Raw genomic sequence first — 18,797 nt, forward strand, 5'->3', positions numbered from 1 at the left:
CAAATCACAGTTGTGGCGGCCGATATGGAAGCATATCGCAGTGTGCTGGGGTGTGTTTTAGGTTTATTGGTTTATTGGGGTTTAACGTCCCAAATCAACCCAGGCTATGAGGGACGCCGTAGTGGAGGGCTCCCCAAATTTCGACCACCTGGGGTTCTTTAACGTGCACTGACATCGCACAGTGCACGGGCCTCTAGGATTTCGCCTCCATCGTAATTCGACCTCCGGCGGCAGGGATCGAACCAGCGTCTTTCGGGTCAGCAGCCGAGCGCCATAAATACTGAGCCACCGTGGCGGGACCTGGGGTGTCTGAAGAGATGGTAAATAATACCAGGTCATTATAATTAATTCACAGCCTGCGGCTTCGCGCATAACGCACGGACATTTTTTGAACATTCTCTCCCACTTGCAGCTATTTTTTAAGGCGAAAGTACAGAAGGAAAAAAAGTGCGTCTTCTCATTGAAACGTGCGGTCAAGAGATCTTCGCTGTTGCGAAATGTGCCTGAAATTATTTAAAAATTCTCACCCGCCATCTGCTGAAAAAATGTTCACAGACCTGCAAGCGTGTGGCGAAAGCGAGGTCGAAGATATTTCCGGGCAAGCAGCCATCTTATTTACCGAACGCATACCTCGCGATTCAACGTCAACGACCATGCTCCCTGCGTCGTTAGGAAGAAAAAATACCACCCCGGGAGCACGCATTTTTTTATACACTTAAAACACATTGTTTTATTAAAGGGCAACTGAAGCGGTTTTAGAATCCGATGAGTTTAGGGTTAGCGAATCTGCAAAATGTGCACGTAAAGCCTGCGAAATCGTTTTGCTCCATCATTTTAAACGGTGGCGTAATCGCCGAATAAAGTCGTCTTCGGCATTCAGCTTCTGTGAAGTGCACAGCGAAGGGCAGAGGCCCCGATAATGACGTCACGTATGACGGCCCAACGTTTCCACCCAAGAAACGGTTATTCCATCGACGCAAACCGACGCCATCGAAGGTGAAGCTCACGATGCATTGTTTGGCGCCATCTGACGACGCACAGCAGCATGCAGGCGTGATCAGCGGACATCTGAAATTTCGCCAACAATGACGTCACTGCCGAGTTTCGTCGCACTCCTCCAGCGTAGTGAGGAGACGCCTAAACTTCGTCGCGGTTTTAATCTACGATTATGTCACCATTTTAAATGCTAGTTCAAAAATACTTTGCATCATTTATCTAGAAGCTTGATAGATTCGAATTCTTCACTAAACTCGAATTCTCAAAAAACCGTTCCAGCTTTCCTCTAATGCGAAAGCATTTCTTGCTTCATGAGTGGCGTGAACAGGATGTGCCACCACAGGCAAGGCGTGTCGTCATTAACTGTCGATCATCCTCTGACAGTGTTATGATTTGCCATGGTTAATAATTATTTATAGGAAAACTTAAGCGACCTAATTTCTAAATATAATGTTTACTTGATTAACAAGACAATTATTTTCGCCAATTAGTGCGAGTAAATCATGAACATAATTGCCTTCTTATTTAATTAATATATTTAAAAATTAGGCGATTTAAACTTTTATTACCGATCATAACAACACTCTTCCAGGATGATCGACACTTAAAGAAATAGTGCAACAATGGATTGATAATTAATAAAGCGTATATAATGCAAACGACCGGACATGCCTTTAAACGTATAAATTAATTATTAATCTGTTAATAGTAACAAATTATTAATTATTTGTGAATTAGTAAAAAAATGGCTGACAGTTGGCTGATAAATTCAATTGGTTAATTCATTGACGGATTAATTCAATTCGTTATTTACTCGACTACTGAAAATACTTACCGACAGTGATTCAGTACATCCCTAAGCAAGAGAAGAGGCAGCGGAACTTGAAATGCTCTCGCATTTCTGCCCCACCGCGGTGGCTTAGTGGTTACGGCGCTCGGCTCCTGTCCCGAAAGACGCGGGTTCGATCCCGGCCGCGGCGGCCGAATTTCTATGTAGGCGAAATCCTAGAGCCCTGTGTACTGTGCGATGTCAGTGCACGCTAAAGAACCCCAGGTGGTCGAAATTTCCGGAGCCCTCCACTACGGCGTCTCTCGTAGCCTGAGTCGCTTTGAGACGTTACACCCTGATAAACCTAAACCTAATCTCGGATTTCCATGCGTAAGGAGACTTACATGCACCTTTGTTTTTTTCCCGTTCCCCAAGAAACACGCGTCCTGAGCTTAACACCGCGGTCACTTCCTGCGCATTACCGATTTGCATATTGACACACAGTCGTGTCGGTAGTGTAGAAGACTGCGAAAAGAGCTTCAAAAAGAAACTTTACTGGGCTGGCTTCTGCACTCAGTGAACTGAATGACTCGGCGACGGCGTAGCAACAAGCGTCCTCGGAATTCGTCGAACAGAATGCGTGCAATTCTTGGCCGAGACCAATTTAAAGCTGGCCGGGAACATTCGACATAAGGAACCAAAAACAACTACAGCAATCTGGAAAAATGTAGAAGCAGTTGCGCGTAGCTACTATCAATCGAGATATGTCTGGTCGCATCGCGCGTCACAAACAAAATGATAAAGCTGCGTGCCGGCGGTTTGGAGCGTGAACGAACAAAAAGTATAGCCCCGCCGCGTTGGCTCAGTGGTTACGGCGCTCGGCTGCTGGCCCGAAAGACGCGGGTTCGATCCCGGCCGCGGCGACCGAATTTCTATGGAGGCGAAATTCTGGAGGCCCGTGTGCTGTGCGATGTCAGTGCACGTTAAAGAACCCCAGGTGGTCGAAATTTCCGGAGCCCTTCATTACGGTGTCCCTCATAGCCTGAGTCGGTTTGGGACGTTAAACCCCAATAAACCAAACCAAACAAACAGTATAAATATTCGCGGCATTAATCCCCTCGCAAACAAACATCGACGCGATGTTTTAAAACAAGCAAAGTGATCAATGAAAAAAAAAAACACGGAGAGTACGAAATAAACACTGAGCGTGGAAGCAGTGTTCTTTAGCGCGCATAATATGGCTTTAGACGGACGACATGGAAAACTTCTGGTCGTGCGCTGCGTCGCTGAATTGCTCTCATTCCCTCAGGGACGATTTCATAGTGCAATTCACGTAGTCGATGAACCTCGAACTGGTAGAAATAACGGGGAAGAGCTTGTTCGGTGGTGGTATGGACCGGAGGATAGAATTGCAAGCCACTTTCATCCCGGGTAACTGGATGATGATGATGATGAAAACGTTTATTTAAAGCCACAATGCCTTAGTTGAAGGGAAGGCTGATCGGGTCCCTAGTCCGGGACGCCGTTGGTAAAAGCCGCTGCCCGTGCTCTGGCGACGAGGGCTCATTGTTCCTCGAGGTCCGAACTGGACAGGGCCGCCTCCAGCCCTCCCGCGTTGGCTGATTTATGATGTCAGCGCTGTCATTTTTTTGACAAGCCCATACCATAAGGTACAAGTTCGCCTTCTGGCCACAAAGTTTGCACTGTGCCGAAAAGGACTCTGGCTCAATGGCGTGAAGCGTAATTGGATTATTGAAAGACATAGTTTGTAGCCTGCGAAGGTGACATTCCTCTGATTTACTGAGACCCTAAGCGGGCCTCGGGAGTGCCTGCCTTTCAAGGCGCAAATGTTGCAATATTTCTGAATATGTTGTTAACGGAGAGGGGGAGCCTGAATCAGGAAGGGAGGACGTAGAAGGATTCCGGGCCCGCTTCGGCCCGAGCTTTTCTTCCGGCTAACTGGAGAAAGCTCCGCTGAAGCCATGACTTTGTGCACCATTCGTTGTGAATTTAATTGCAGTAGGAATTGGCGCTAGTGTTTGTAGTAAAGAACAAGATCTAACCGCAAGACGGTTCTGAAAGAATAAAAGGTATATCGCTCTTTCCCTCACTCTCACTACCGCTTTTTAATTTCTGACCCGCGCGGCCTTTGTAACCGCTGCGCGTCATTTGCGTGTTTCGCGAACTCCGTCAGCAGCGTTATCTCTGGCGCTGTCGCCTGCTTTGCGGCCCCGGTCACAGACATTTTGTTCATGCAGTTGGGGCCTAAGACCTACAACTATATCCGGGCCTTCTTAAACGGTCGCATAGCCTCACTGCATATAGATGATATACAGACCCCGCCCCCTTCACGCTTGGTAACATTGGTACCCCGCAAGGGGCGGTGTTATCTCCCTTCCTCTTCAACCTCACCCTCATCCCCCTGGCCAAGGCTCTCAGCCGCATTCCGCACTTAGGACACACACTTTACGCGGATGATATAACGGTTTGGACCACATACGGCTCGGATGGCGACATAGAATCGACCCTTCAGGAAGCCGCTACAACTATAGCTACTCACACGGCAAACATTGGGCTTGAATGCTCCCCCACAAACTCAGCACTCCTCATAATCCGCCTGCGGCGCGTCCCTACCTCCCCCATCACGATCTACCTGCATGACACTCCCATACCGCAAACGCCTACCCTCCGCATTCTTGGCCTGCATTTACAGGACACGGGGAAAAACAACCTTACCCTGAAAGCACTAAAACAGTCCACTTACTCCGTCATCCATCTTCTTAGAAGCGTTTCACATTCACGAGCCGGTCTAGACGAAGCAGACAATCTCAAGGTGCTGCATGCCTTTGTGCTTAGCCGCATTCTTTACGCCACTCCTTACCTGAACCTCTCCTGTGCGGATAAATACAAGATCAATGCTCTTATCCGCATGGCTACCAAAGCAGCGCTAAACCTACCAAAGAGCACTAGCACGGACAGACTCTTCAAATTAGGAATGCACAACACTATACAAGAACTTATAGATGCACATGGCTACACACAGTACCTTCGTCTGGCTGGCACGGAAACTGGACGATATATACTGGGTATACTCTGGGAATTCGCATACCGGCACACACGACAGACTCCATCTCTCTCCCTCGCGCCATACACAGCGCGCTTATCCTGAAACCCCTTCCTAAGAATGTCCACCCTGAATACCATCAATCCCGCCGAGTCGCGCGAGCCAAAGCTCTCCATAAAGAATATGGCACTTCAGAGGATGTGCGATGGGTGGACGCCGCGTGTGGTCAGACCGTTCAGAAGCTGTGGCTTACCATCCAGCAGCCCCCCATTTACCCATTTCATAGACCCACCTTGTACCCCGGAAGAAGCAGAGGAAGCAGCTATAGCAATAGCCATTGCCCAAACCAATGCGGCTTATATACTGAGCGATTCCAAAACAGCCATTCTTAACTTCGCCCGCGGACGCGTCCATCCCCCCGCGTGGCAGATATTGAGAATGTGCACCCTAAATCCCGATAGGTGTATTGAGCTCGTGTGGGTGCCGGCTCACTCTGGCAATCCCGGAAATGAGGCCGCCGATAACATAGCCCGAGGACTTATTTGCCGGGCAAATGGCGACCCCAGCCGGGATTTCTCGAGGGAGCGGGCACACACGTTCTCAGAACTAACTCAACAAGCACGCCTTGCCCGTAGACTCTATCCCCCTCCCCACCCCCGCCTATCCCACTCCCAACAAATCCTCTGGAGGCGACTCCAGACCCGAACTCTTCCTACCCCCCAGCGTCTATCCTACTTCCGCCATGTTTCCCCAGAGTGCACTCTCTGCGGAGAATCGCACGCCACCCTGGACCACATCCTCTTCGGCTGCCCTGCCCATCCTCCCCCGCGGGGACAGCCCGCCATCAGTACATGGGAGGAATGGGAGGCCCTCCTTGCGTCGCAGCACCGGGACGCGCAACTTCGCTGTGTGAACCGGGGTGCCAGTGCCATGGCCCTACGTGGCCTGGACACATGCGCGTAATGTGAGGGCTGTGCGGTGGCCCTGAGACCTTGCACGGTCCAAACTCGCTTGCTTAATAAAGTTTTCCATCCATCCATCCATGACGTCGGTGCTGCGACAGCTGCGGTCGTGTTTGGTTTTGTGCTCGTGACCTTCGAAACTGCCAAGAGTGCAGCGAGACCGACACGTATACAACGGGAACCGCTATCTGCGCTCGCTTTCTCGGGAGCCACTGCTCAATTCGGTGGCGTGGATTATGAACAATGATTTAGTCGCTGCTGCTGACGAAGGAGTCACCGAGCTTGGTCCGCAAAGAGTGAAGGCCACTGCCTGGCAGTGGTTTGACTTCACGCATTTACGTAAATACTAAGCAAAGTTTAGCAATTATCTACAGGGGTAAGGTGCATCGTGCATGCTTTAAATTGCGTGCACTCACTGCGCACACATTGACCATTCTGCCGCGGTGGCTCAGTGGTTATGGCCCTTGGCTGCTGACCCAAAAGACGTGGGTTCGTTCCCGGACGCGGCGGTCGAATTTCGACGGAGGCGAAATTCTAGAGGCTCTTGTGCTATGCGATGTCAGTGTACGTTAAAAAACCCCAGATGGTCGAAATTTCCGGAGCCCTTCACTACGGCGTCCTGAGCCTGAGTCGCTTTGGGACGTTAAACCCGCATAAAACAAACCAAAAAACCTTCTGTACTACGTGAACATTGTGCAGGAATGATCGCTCATGTATTGCTTGAATGACTCGCGAAATGTACTGGAAATGTCAGCTGCGCCGTTTGAGCTATACATTGAGGTAAAGGACACTCAAGGCATATTTTAATGCGAAAGCGTTCAGGCGCTCGCGTCGCAGAAAAGGCGTCTTCGTCGTTGACCTTCAGCGAAAAAATCAGTAAAAATCGCGAGAGAAGCAACCTAGGAGGCAGATGGGCCACCAAGGTCACGTAACCGCGTGGCGTCCTCACAACCTGCCCACCATATTGTGAGCAAACTGCGCACCGTGGCAGTATAGGCAGTTAAATTAATGATTGGTCGTGAGAGGTTCTCGGGTTGCTCGGGAAGAGCAGCCAGTATCGCACATGTTCCACCCGCGGCAGCACCTGCCATCGCAGGCCGCTGGCGCATCGCTTAACCGCTACGCCACTACGCCAGGAGTGGTGCGAAGTTAGTTTATGTTGGTTTATGGGGTTTAACGTGCTAAAGCGACTCAGGCTATGAGAGACGTCGTAGTGGAGGGCTCCGGAAATTTAGACCACCTGGGGTTTTTAACGTGCACTGATATCGCACAGTACACGGACCCCTAGAATTTCACCTCCATCGAAATTCGACCGCCGCGCCATAACCGAACCCGCTTCTTTCGGGTCAGCAGCCGAGCATCATAACCACTGAGCCGCCGCGGCGGAGAAAGGCGGGAGTGGAAGAGGAATGAGAGAAAGTGGTACCGTAGGGGAGGTCTCCGGAATAATTTCGGCTACCTGGGGATCTTTAACGTGCACTGACATCGCACAGCACACGGGTGCCTTTTGCGTTCCGCCTCCATGGAAACGCGGGCGCCGCGGTCGGGTTCGAAACCGGGTACTCCGGCTCAGTAAACGGACGCCTTAACCACTGAGCCACCGCGGCGAGTTTATGGAAGTCCGCACCGGTTTGCTTGCGTCCACATTTGAAGGCAACGGTTATGTTGAACCCTAGGAAGGGCAGGCTCCATCAAGAAATTATGGCCGGCGGGGTCATTCAAACTGGCAAGCCAGCTTGCCTACATTCTTTGTTGCCCAAATTAGGTTAAGAATCACGATAAACTCCGAGATCATTTAGTGGTCTGATATTGATTAGTTTTTGCCGGACGTCACAAACTTCTATTTATCGCGCCATTTTGACAACATGGGGTTTGCAACAACGTCGAACATTTTCATATGCTGCGCTATGATACACTTGACATATAGTGCCAAATGGACTGCTTGATAAATGCCGTGACAAGTCAACTGTTTTTGAGAATTCCGGTGAGAGGAATTCTGATGGATTACATCCGCAGCTGGTGTCCCTATGGGTGGCTGTATCTAGCATGGCAAGAAATGTATATCTGTATCATAAAGGCTCTTCAAACTCTGACATTATCTTCGACTATTTACTGCCGGCTGTTGAGAGCTATTTCATGTTTGCATTGTGAAATGAGTTAATTAGTTTCAAAACATCTCTTCGCATGTGTTTTAAGCCTTGTTGACAGAGTTGCTGAACCCGCACCGGGGAAAAACAGTGAAAGAATTTTGCTGACGTCAGAGGTCGGTGTTTCTCTAAAAGGCAGCCTGCAAGCCGTGCGCAGCCTGACAGAAAGAACCCAGCAAGGGGTCAGGAACGACGCGATGGCAAAATTTGTACTTATCATTATGTGCGTGCTCGCAGGAATGGCCTATGCAAGGGGTGGAAAACAAACCGGCGAGGGCTCTTCGGTGATGCTTCAAGAGATAAAGGCTCTTCTGCAGCGTGTGAACGCTTGGAAGGTAAACACCCCTAATAGCCGTACTTTGAAATACAGGCGATGTCTTTGTTTCGTTTACTATTTATGCGAGTTTAATAAGGTCCCAAAGCACCTGAGGCTATGAAAGACGCCGTAGTGAAGGGCTCCGGAAATTTCGAACTCCTTGGGTTCTTTAACGTGCACCGACATCGCGCAGCACACGAGCCTCAAGAATTTCGCCTGCATCGAAATTCGACCGCAGTGGCCGGGATCGAACCCGCGTCTTTCAGGTCAGGAGCCGAGCACTATAAATACCCGGCCACCGCGGCGGACTTTTTTTTTTTTCGCGGTAATCGTACACATTGCAAATTTTATAGGCTTCTGATCAGCCTTGGCTTGTGTGCTAAGCATGTTGGAATCGGCGCATTTCTTAATGTTGGGCGCGTTCTAAGTAGACTCTGAACATTTCGTTGGGGAAGTGCGGAAAGCTGCTCTACGCACACTTTATGGACTTTAGCACACTTTATGGTAACTTCCATATCTGTCGTCCTTCACCAAGTCAAAGCCGCTGGAGCAATAGCACTCATTATTTTAAAAAAATGTACTCTTCCTTTATCAGCCTTATGTGCCTTTTAGATGCATATTAATTCTTCTCTCAAAATATGGAGTATTTTGAATCCTATACATATAAAAAGAACTACATGAGTGGGGAGGGAGCGGGGATTTCAAGAACTCAGGCACGGCCCACATTTCCACTCACATGGAATTGCGTTCCAAATCTTTAAAAACATACAACCGTTAAAATATATTTATCATTTAAAAATATTGCCGAAACGAAAACTCAACTGCAGCATCATAAGTAAAACATTTCTCCCCGCCGCGAAAAAGTTGCAGTAGCAGGCACCCCTTCCTAGTTCGTGGGTCTTCACGGTGTCCATCTTTATTATTATTTAAAATAAATCCTTCCTTGTAGACGTGAAATGGCATTATCATTCTCTTTAGCAGGAAGTTCAAATATGGCCGGCATCACTGACTTCGTGAAAACAGACGCTTCGAAAAAAAAAACGAGGACCAGGTTTGATTGATTGATTGATTGAATGATTGATTGATTGATTGATTGATTGATTGATTAATTGATTGATTGATTGATTGATTGATTGATTGATTGATTGATTGATTGATTGATTGATTGATTGATTGATTGATTGATTGATTGATTGATTGATTGATTGATTGATTGATTGATTGATTGATTGATTGAGCAACTTTTACTTCCATCAGAAAAGACGTTTATCCCCGCACCCGGCCCTCAGGCCTGGGAGACGGAGAGTTGCGCGACCGCAGTTAGAGGCCGCCTTGCAGTCGTTGACTGGTAGCGGTCTCTTCAGCCAGATGGATGGTGGTGTGCTGGAGCACAGGGTCCAGGCTTCTTAACAGGGTCTCCCGGGCTTCTCTATTGCCGATATTTTGGCCCGCTACGGGAGAATGTAGAATTTTAGTTCCCAAGCTCTCACGAGGAGATAACAGCGCTCTAACCGCATGGCAGCTTTGTTTGGTCGCGCTATATTAAATGATCTCATTTTCTTCCAGGTCGTGAACAACAGCAAACCTGTGTACCTCGCCAAATTTTCAGTAGGAGAAAACTCTCTATTTCAGAGCCTTCAGAGCCTTTTGTGTGTGTGGTCGAAGTATCTGAGATATGACCACAATACCACTTACCGAACTCTCACAGTATCGTTGACCAACGAAACGTAAGCAAGCTCTCTTTTCATTCAATACGCGCCAAAGGTGTTTGCAGGGAAGTCACTGCGCTCGTTGGTCCGGCTCCAAAATAATGTCACTCAAACGCCGCACATTTTGGCATCACTAGGTACTCTTTAGGCCTTGTGTTTGGCGCTTGATGGCCTTAGCTGCCTATGTGCTATTAAACTCAACATAACACAAACACCTTTGCGATAAAGTAAAGGTGCGTTTATCGTCTAACGTTCTCAGCGCGCGGGCGAGCGCCGGTTGTGGTTGGATATGTCTTGTGGCCGATGCCGCACGAGGGACAAACAGTGATGCCAACTCAGGTCAACGTTTTCTTCCTAGATTGAACCCCAAAAAATCATTAGATTGAAGAAAAATCCCTAGCCTATAATTGTTTAATTGTTAATGCGACCATTTCAGCTTTAACAAAGTCTCAGCGCAGTTCACTGTTTCGTCCATTGGTTATACATTTTGTCAGACATAAATAAAAGCGTGTTAGCCACAATTGCACTTTTTTTTTTGTAGATTTACCTTACATATAGGGCCCACACATGGCGCCACTTTTTACAGAGACGTGTGATCACTGGAGAGAAAGACAGTGAGCAAAGACGCTCACGCGCAGACGACTCCCGTTTCACCGCACCGGCTTTTGAGCTGCTCCTTCAGCCGGCTTATCTTTACGCGCAAAGAACCTATATGCGGCCCTTTGAAAACAAATGCAGTTGATACGAAGTTGAAAGAACTGGCATTTTCTGCTAAGCCCCGTCAACACATGAAAGTATTTTATTCAGACACCATTAATGGTTGTTTTAAGGATTGTTTTAAGAGGCACACAGAAAGACGAAAATGTTTGAATTAAATATGAAAGATCCCTTCTCGCCAGATAGAGAACATTCAGAAGCGGTGAAATGGCGTATCTCACCGCACAGTTATTTATTAATCATAGTCGCAATCAAAGACCGTCAAATAGTTTTGGAGCTACTAAGGATTGACGCCCCGAGAAACTGACATAACCAAAAATGTAATGTTGTTATAGTCACACAGCAATGATACAGACGTAAGATTGGTAATTACAAAATCAGAAAGTGATTCCTTACAACTTTGAATGTGTTTTTTGGTTGAACAGCGCGTTTAAATCAAGTGGTCTAGCATACGTGGAGTATGCGAACAATTGTGGCACTTTTTGGTAAAGGTAAGCGGTGAGCGTAAACGTAGCACTACAAGTCAAAATTCAACTTCGTCTTTCGTAGAGGAGCAGTCACTCGAAGCGCCAGAGATGGCACGCACGTTAAACAGTTTGAAATTCACATGGTTGCGTTTTTCCTCCCTGTGCAGCAGTTGATAATTTCGCGTTGCAGAACTGCTTTCGCCCTCTCTCGGCTCGGCAGAATACTAAAAATAAAGGAGTAGTAATTAGCATTTTTCATAGTTTTTTTCTGTTTCAAGGGCAAAATAACCAGATACACCTGCCATTAAGCCGCTTAGAGTAGCCATTCTACGGCCTCTCAAAATCCCTAGATTTCACAAAAAAGACGCTAGATCCCTGAAGCAAGGAAAAAAACCCCTAGATCTAGGGATAAATCTCTAGGGTTGGCATCACTGGCCCGGACGACCCTCTTCAATTAGAGCCGTTCGCGAACCGCCGCATTCGCCGTTGCCACTTCCACCGTGGCCGCTGCTGAAGAAGTGCGTGCGCAGAACGTTCGGCGCGCCATCTGTAGTCAAAATGACGAAGCGGTGAACCTGCGACGGGAGGGATAGGAGAGCGGGAACCAGTCAGCCGGGGCCGGCGTCGGCCAGCGCGAGCATGTGCCGCAGAGAAGTTTAAATGTACGACATGCCCAGGACCAGGCGTATGCCGAGTTGCCATCCAGCGTCGATTATGCAAGGTTCACAGTTTCTCCCAAAATTAACGTCAGCACTCTTTCAATAGAAATAGAGGTCGGAACTCTCTTTCATTAGGAAAAAAAAGTTGGCTGTGGCTTAGCTAAGGTTAAGCCTGGTGTACGTAGCGAAGAGTGTCAGTCACTCACACACATCACAAATCTGGCCAAACGAGTTGTTCACAGGGTCCGACGTAAACCCTGTGGACGCACTCGCGCTTTCACTCAGTCTTAATACGAGTTCAGTGTAGCAGTGAGTCTCTGAATCATCTTCCATGTTTTCCTCCTTCTGCTCCTCCTCCTCCTCACTTTGTTGACTACCAGTGGCCACAGCGGTGGCCACAGCGCCTCGTTCGGCTTCTTGGCGACGTCTTTTCGCGAGCGTTCCTCGCGTTGTTCCGGTGTTTCAGATGCACTTTTCGCCTGGGCTCGATCTTTCCTCCGTTGTTCGGCGGCCAGCTCCCAGGCGACTACCTCTGGATCGGAATAACTATTTCTCCGCTCTTCTGCGTCGTTTAGCAGCAGCCGCACTCTGCTTGGCTTCCATGTCGAACGCGGCGCCCGCCTGTTCCCCGTCAAGCGTATTATATGCACGCGGCGCACCCTCCTCGCGCATGCGCTGTAGCTCGCGGCGCATCTGTCGTAAACATGCGGACCGGCTAAGGTCAGGCGGTGGACGTGGCGAGGAGGCGACGGACATGCGCAGTAGCGCGCGGCGCATCTGCGGGTCGGGCGGCGGAGTCGGCGACGGCTGCGGCGAGGAGGCGACGCACCTGCGCCTCTCGTGACGTCACTTGGTTTTCGCACATGCGCAGAACTGGCGTCTCCCGCGCACGTGAAACTCGCCTCTGACCCGCGTAGTGTAGCTTTTCGCTGCAAAAAGGAGCCTTTCTGATATTATTGGTCAATGATAATGATGTATTGGCTTCCAGAAGAGGGATTGTACGGGCTGGTTGGTAGTAGATGTTGACGCAAAAGAAATAAGAGCGCTTTTGAAGGACGGGACAGATAACGAGACAGACACCTGCGCAGGTGTCTGTCTCGTTCTCTGTAGTTTTTTTTTCTGTCAGCATGTATTGGCTCCCCCGCAGTGATACTACGCTGTTGTGCCGCCTGTGGCTGGGAGTGGCGTTCACAAACGCCTATTCCCATCTCATCTCAATGGCTGACCCTCCTGCGTGTGGCCAGTGTGGTTGTGACGAGACGATCAGCCACCTCCTCTGTGACTGCCCTCGTTTTGAGCGAGAGCGCGGTTGCCTAGTTACTTCTCTGCTCCGCTTGGACTCGCGTCCTTTAACAGAGTCTAACGTTCTGGGGCCTTGGACGCAACCTTCCAGACAACGGAAAGCGGTGAAAGCGCTCCTGAATTTCCTAAGGGACTCGGGGTTGCATTCCCGCCTATAATCTAAGTTTTCTGTGCGCGCCCTCTGTCCCTGTGACATAGTGGTCGATGGACACTTGACAGACTCATTTCTTTGCCGCTCTTTTTCCTTTTTTCCCCTTTGTTCCCCTCCCCAAGTGTAGGGTAGCCAACTGGGCATCGCCTGGTTAACCTCCCTGCCTTTCCGTCCTTTTCTCTCTCTCTCTCTCTCTCTAGATCGAATAGTGTATATGCAGTGAAACGTGCAATGAAACGTGCCCTCTCCATTGAATATGTTTGGTTTGGTTTACGGACGTTTAACCTCCCAAAGCGACTCAGGCTATGAGGAACGCCGTAGTGGAGGGCTCCGGAAATTTCGACCGCCTAGGGTTCTTTAAAGTGCACTGACATCGCACAGTACACGGGCCTCTAGAACTTCGATTGAATATATCAGCTGCTGTTTGGATGATAAGTGATTAGGGATAATCAGTATGGACGCGAGGCAATCTGTACAAACAAGTATTGACTCACTCCCTCTTCATGTGGCCGTCGATCAGAGCCGTGTGATCACACTCAAACTGCAAACACAGAAGCTAGCGATAACCCCTATTTCGGCACAACTCCATTATTGATGCGATATCTTTTCCTAATATGAGGATCCTGTGCGCACATGTAATTAAAAGAGCCGGTAAAGACGGCGCGTTGATAAGGGGCTCGGCCGCGTGAAGTTCTGTCGTTAGGAGCTCTCGAAAGGGACTCCCTCAAGAACCGTCCCCGCTTTCTTTGCCAAATAATGGACTTGCGTTTGGTCTTAAAATCCGACGTGCTACTAGCGTGATGAGATTTCCATTTTCTGTATTATTTGCGGCGTAGTGATTTTTCTAATGCGATCATGTCATCAAGGAATCATGTACAAGGTGCGCCTAAAGCTCCCGGGCCACAGGGTCTGATATTCAACAGTACATACTGGCACCTGCGACGCCTGTGAAAGTATCGAGCACTTTACAAGTGAAAACGATACGTGTCGTACGGCCATCGAGAATTTCAAAATCATGCTTTTAACCGCCGCGGTGGCTCAGTGGTTATGGTGCTCGGATGCCGACCCGAAACATAAACAGAAATTGCCTCGCCGCATTGGCTCAGTGGTTACGGCGCTCGGCTGCTGGCCCGAAAGACGCGGGTTCGATCACTGCCGCGGCGGCCACATTTCGATGGAGTCGAAATGCTAGAGGCCCGTGTACTGTGCGATGTCAGTTCACGTTGAAGAACTCCAGATGATCGAAACTTCCGGAGCCGTTCACTACTGCTTCCCTCATAGCCTGAGTCGCTTTGGGACATTAAGCCCTCCATCTCATGTCCATGTCAAGATCATCAAGGCATCCATGTCAAGATAGAGCACCCCTTGATAACCAGTGAATGACAGCAGCAGATGCGCGCAAAAATATCGCCAGAGAACACTGCTCGTTGCAGTGTGCTGTGTGTGTGAGAGGTTATAGGTAAACTTGTTGTGGTCCACTGCCTGTGCAAGAAGCTCAGACCTCTCGTTTGATCGAAAGTATCTTTGGGTTTCCTTCAGGGGTTCGTTTCGATTTGACACCTCATATGCTAAGCAGCAACTATCGGCAGGGTAACAATATGTAGACGATTGGACTGCCACAAATTGAACCTAACCTTTGTCACGCATTGCAATAGTGCAGTGCACGGTACATTCTTCTTCTGTCAGCAGTAACCCGAGCTGAAACTGTTCGAATTCGAGAATTGCAGTGTTTCCCTGGTAAGCCTCGGTATAAATTGCGCATGCGCACCACATACAAGCAATTCTTCCAAGATGGCTATTTTTTACTTTTTTGCAGTTTACTTCCTAACTAGGTGCAAGAAATATCGTATGTGTATTGTAATGTTCTCACCCACGTATTTTTAACACTAGCTTGATGGCTGTACCTTTTTCTACCTCTTGATCTTCCTAATATTGCACTGTACACTGCGCCTCAATTACTTTCGGGGGTATTTTAGAGAAACTGAAGCCGTTGGGGGGGAACCCTAAATAAAGTAAATAAATCACGATGCAATCAAAAACCGAGGCCGAGATTTTAGTTGTAAGGTGCATTTCCTTGAATCAGCTATACGGTGATTTGGATAAGTCATCGCCTTGTCACAGAAGCTTTTCATACTGCCTCTGAACCCACACTTTTATAGGAACGAACAAGGTACGAGAGGCGACGTTATTCTTTAGAAGTATGCTTTATATTAGTAGTAATCTGCTCTCTCACTGCTTTCCAGCGGTTCTGTAAACATTTCTCTGCAAGTGAAGCCATCTGAGGAAGAGCGCCCACCGATTCTGGTCGTCCGTGTATTATGTAAGTTCACTAAGCTACTTGCGACGCGAACAATTTGCGCGCAGTATTTCCATGGTGTAAAATTAGGCACCGGCAAACAAACGCTATCTCGCCCCCGAATAAGTGGCACCGGTGCCACTTACGCAGGAACCTTTCGTATTCCGGACGAAAACAACCCCATTTCCTGATTCTCCTTGCACTGAGGTGCCAAAAGAAATGGGTAGACAAATTTTGGCCACATTTATAAGCCAAAGTTTCCGCAATTTTTGCATTGTCTTTCATTAATAATTGATCCGCGCCAATAAATGCGCGGATATTTTTAGTATACCCCCGAATAATTTAATGCCTATAGTTAAAGAATTACTGGAATATTGCGCAGCAAGTTCGAAGTCTCAAGCTACAACTTCCTTGGCGTATAACCGCAGCTGTGATACAATAAAAAACCCACCACCAAAGATCAGCGGCTTCGGAATTCGCCTACTGACCCAGACGTAGAGAGGATTTCAACTCGACACTTTCAATAGAAACCAGACACGAACAATGTGTGCTGGCGATCCTTCTATGTTGGGATAATAGAATGTGATTGCTATGTCTATCGTTGAAGTCGCCAGCTATCTTTTCCACAGGCTTAGAAAACGCCCAACTCGAGATATCGTAGCTCTTTGCGTCCTTTCAACCGCCATATCCGTTGCACGGGCAGACCGTGTACTCTCCATCTCCAGTTCGACCGCGATTCGCGCACGGGGTTCCTCAATGCGCAGCTCTTAGCGGTCACTTTCCATGAATTAGTCCCTCAGTTCGCTCACGCTTTTCTCACGCCTTATAACGTAAATAAACTGCTCGTCCTGCGGCGCACCCCAAAAGTGTCAAAATATGTTGATGTGATATAGCACCAAGTTCTATTCTCGGTGTGCGGGGAAGTGAATAGATATTTCTAGCAGATCACGTACCACGAACCGCGCCCCGTCCTATGCACTCGGTGATTGGTCCCGACCCGGCAGGCTTTGCGCGCTGTTGACGGGAACGTGGCGACATCTGGCGCCCTAAGGCGATCTGCGAAAGCGCATTGGCGGGGCGCGGTACGCGGTAAGCGGAAGTAGAGCACTGCACGGGCCTCAAGCTGAGGCCCGAGCCCGGCCCGGGCCCGAGACCTCAAGCCCGAGCCCGGCCCAGGCCCGCGGCTTCAGGCCCGGGCCCGGCCCGGGCCCGCTAAATTATCCCTCTAGCGAGCCCGGCCCGGCCCGTGAATCCCGGAGTGAAGCCCAGCCCGGGCCCGGCACGGCCCGTTTCAAAGTAGCGCTTGAGGTATACTGCTCACTCTGAGCAAGTAGATTCCTACTACGCCGATAACGAACTGGCCGACAAAGATTCTGAAACTGCAGTTTGGCTTCCAGAAAGTTGGTTCTTTTTAATCCAGAAGGAAGTGATTAAGAGTAGTGCTCGCCAGGCCCGTCTTTTGGAGTGTGATCTCGTGTAGGTGGTCAAGGATAAACTCGGAAGTCCCGACAGCTAAATAAAAAGGGCTGCATACACGCGTAGTAGTCTACTTTCCGTTCCCCCATGATTTAAATCAGTTATATTCTCCCGCCCGCGAAGTATACATATTAAAGCTGCCTAGGAAGCAGTACGATGACCTTTTTTTAGTGAACACGATCTCACAGGTTGAGCTCATAGCCGAACTGGTCGCCTTTGAGCAGAAACGACAAGCTAAAAGGCTTGAGTATTTCACGGTATGTGTTTGGAGACTATAAGCGTCCTAAACTAATATGTTCTTCCCGAATGCATTTCTAATAGTGTATAGGTATGTTTTCGGATTACTACCGATCAATGGCCAATTAAGGCCGGTTGAATTTTACTCTTACTGCTCCGCGGCATGAAAATAAGGAATTAATTCAATGAATAAAGCTTAGATCTTTCTCGGCGCGTACTATACTCAGCTCATCCGTGTCGCTGCTTCAATGCCGTAGTTGTGTACTTCACTCTGCAATAGTGAATGAAAAGTCGGACCCCAGCCGTTTCTGTACGGACCCAAGCCCGACTCGGGTCCGCAGCTTTAAGACCGAGCCCGGCCCGGGCCCGCAACTTCAGGCCCGGGCCCGGCCCAGGCCCGGCCAAACAAATCATGTCCCGGCCCGACCCGGCCCGCGAGCCGGGCCGGGCCCGGGCTTTCGGGCTGGCCCGAGCCCGTGCAGTGCACTAAGCGGAAGCACTAGCGGTAAGCGCTGTGCTAAAAATATCAATAATACGTGGATGACTGTTTCAAAATGGAAGGAAGCAATGAGCACTTTGCATCTTAGGAGAAACATACACGCTCTAAAAAAAACGCCCAGTGGCACTAAAGCATCTAGTAAGTGCACTGTCCAGCTGAGCATATGCTGTGGCTAGTAGTTGGGGCGTTGGACACAGCGGATCTGCGTGACGTGAACAGCGGGGTGTATAAACTTAAAAAGTCGTGACTTAGCGCTAATCTTGTGTCCTTTATTTCGTCCCTACCTTATGCGATGCTATCCTCAAGAATGTTTTCTCTTCCTAAATGAGCTCACAAACAAACCAACAATGCAATGCTCGAGATTTCCATAAATACCTTCTACAGTTTGAAAATAGTGCTCTCGAAAAAAACAAAAACCGAGGAGGTCAGTGTGAAAGTTTAAGAAGGCTGTACATGTAATATGGTTTTGGCCTATTCGGCGAAAACACTGGAGAAGTCAGAAATGTAACTCAATATGTGCTTCATTTTCGCTTTCCTCAGTGTGGTTCTGCTAAGAGCTGTCTGCAGCATTTCGTGATCAAGGTTTCAGATATTTGTGGCGCAAATCTTTAGGCCAGTTATATTTGCCAGAAAGCTGGGGTAATGAGCGCACGCATATATGGACACCTAGGGCATCGACAATATTTGGTAATTGCGCATCTGTTTCGCAATGATCATTTTCAAATATGTCTGTCTCACTTTGATTTTTATACGCTTTAATATTCTTTAGTATCAGGTGACTTTCAGCCGTCCTCCATTTAAAGTCTATTATTTTCAAATACCTCATTCCATACTTACGACAGGGTTAATGTTACACGTCTGAAGACGACAAAGTGAGCTGTAGAACAAACTTCTCATCAACAACAACAACGGATCCGCCGTGCTCGGCAACCGGCTTTTGGATCACGTCATTGCCGTCTGTGATGACGTCCTCTTTCTTCGGCTTGCCGTAGCGCATCGTTTGCTAGAGACACAGGGTACATCAGCATTC

The 18,797-nt window shown here is 48.7% G+C and overlaps 1 protein-coding gene across 1 annotated transcript in view; it reads left to right on the forward strand.

Annotated features, from left to right (window-relative positions):
• The window catches only part of LOC149366454 (uncharacterized), a 93,849-nt gene that overhangs the window by 61,823 nt on the left and 13,229 nt on the right, over positions 1 to 18,797 (forward strand). The window contains exons 2-4 of the mRNA XM_089570879.1: positions 8,030 to 8,273; positions 9,821 to 9,981; positions 15,503 to 15,579. Coding sequence (XP_089427005.1) covers positions 8,030 to 8,273; positions 9,821 to 9,981; positions 15,503 to 15,579 — 482 coding nt within the window. The remainder of the gene's footprint in view (positions 1 to 8,029; positions 8,274 to 9,820; positions 9,982 to 15,502; positions 15,580 to 18,797) is intronic.

This window comes from Amblyomma mixtum, chromosome 1, assembly GCF_055824585.1.
Source record: "Amblyomma mixtum isolate Tamu chromosome 1, ASM5582458v1, whole genome shotgun sequence".
Lineage (NCBI taxonomy): Eukaryota > Metazoa > Arthropoda > Arachnida > Ixodida > Ixodidae > Amblyomma > Amblyomma mixtum.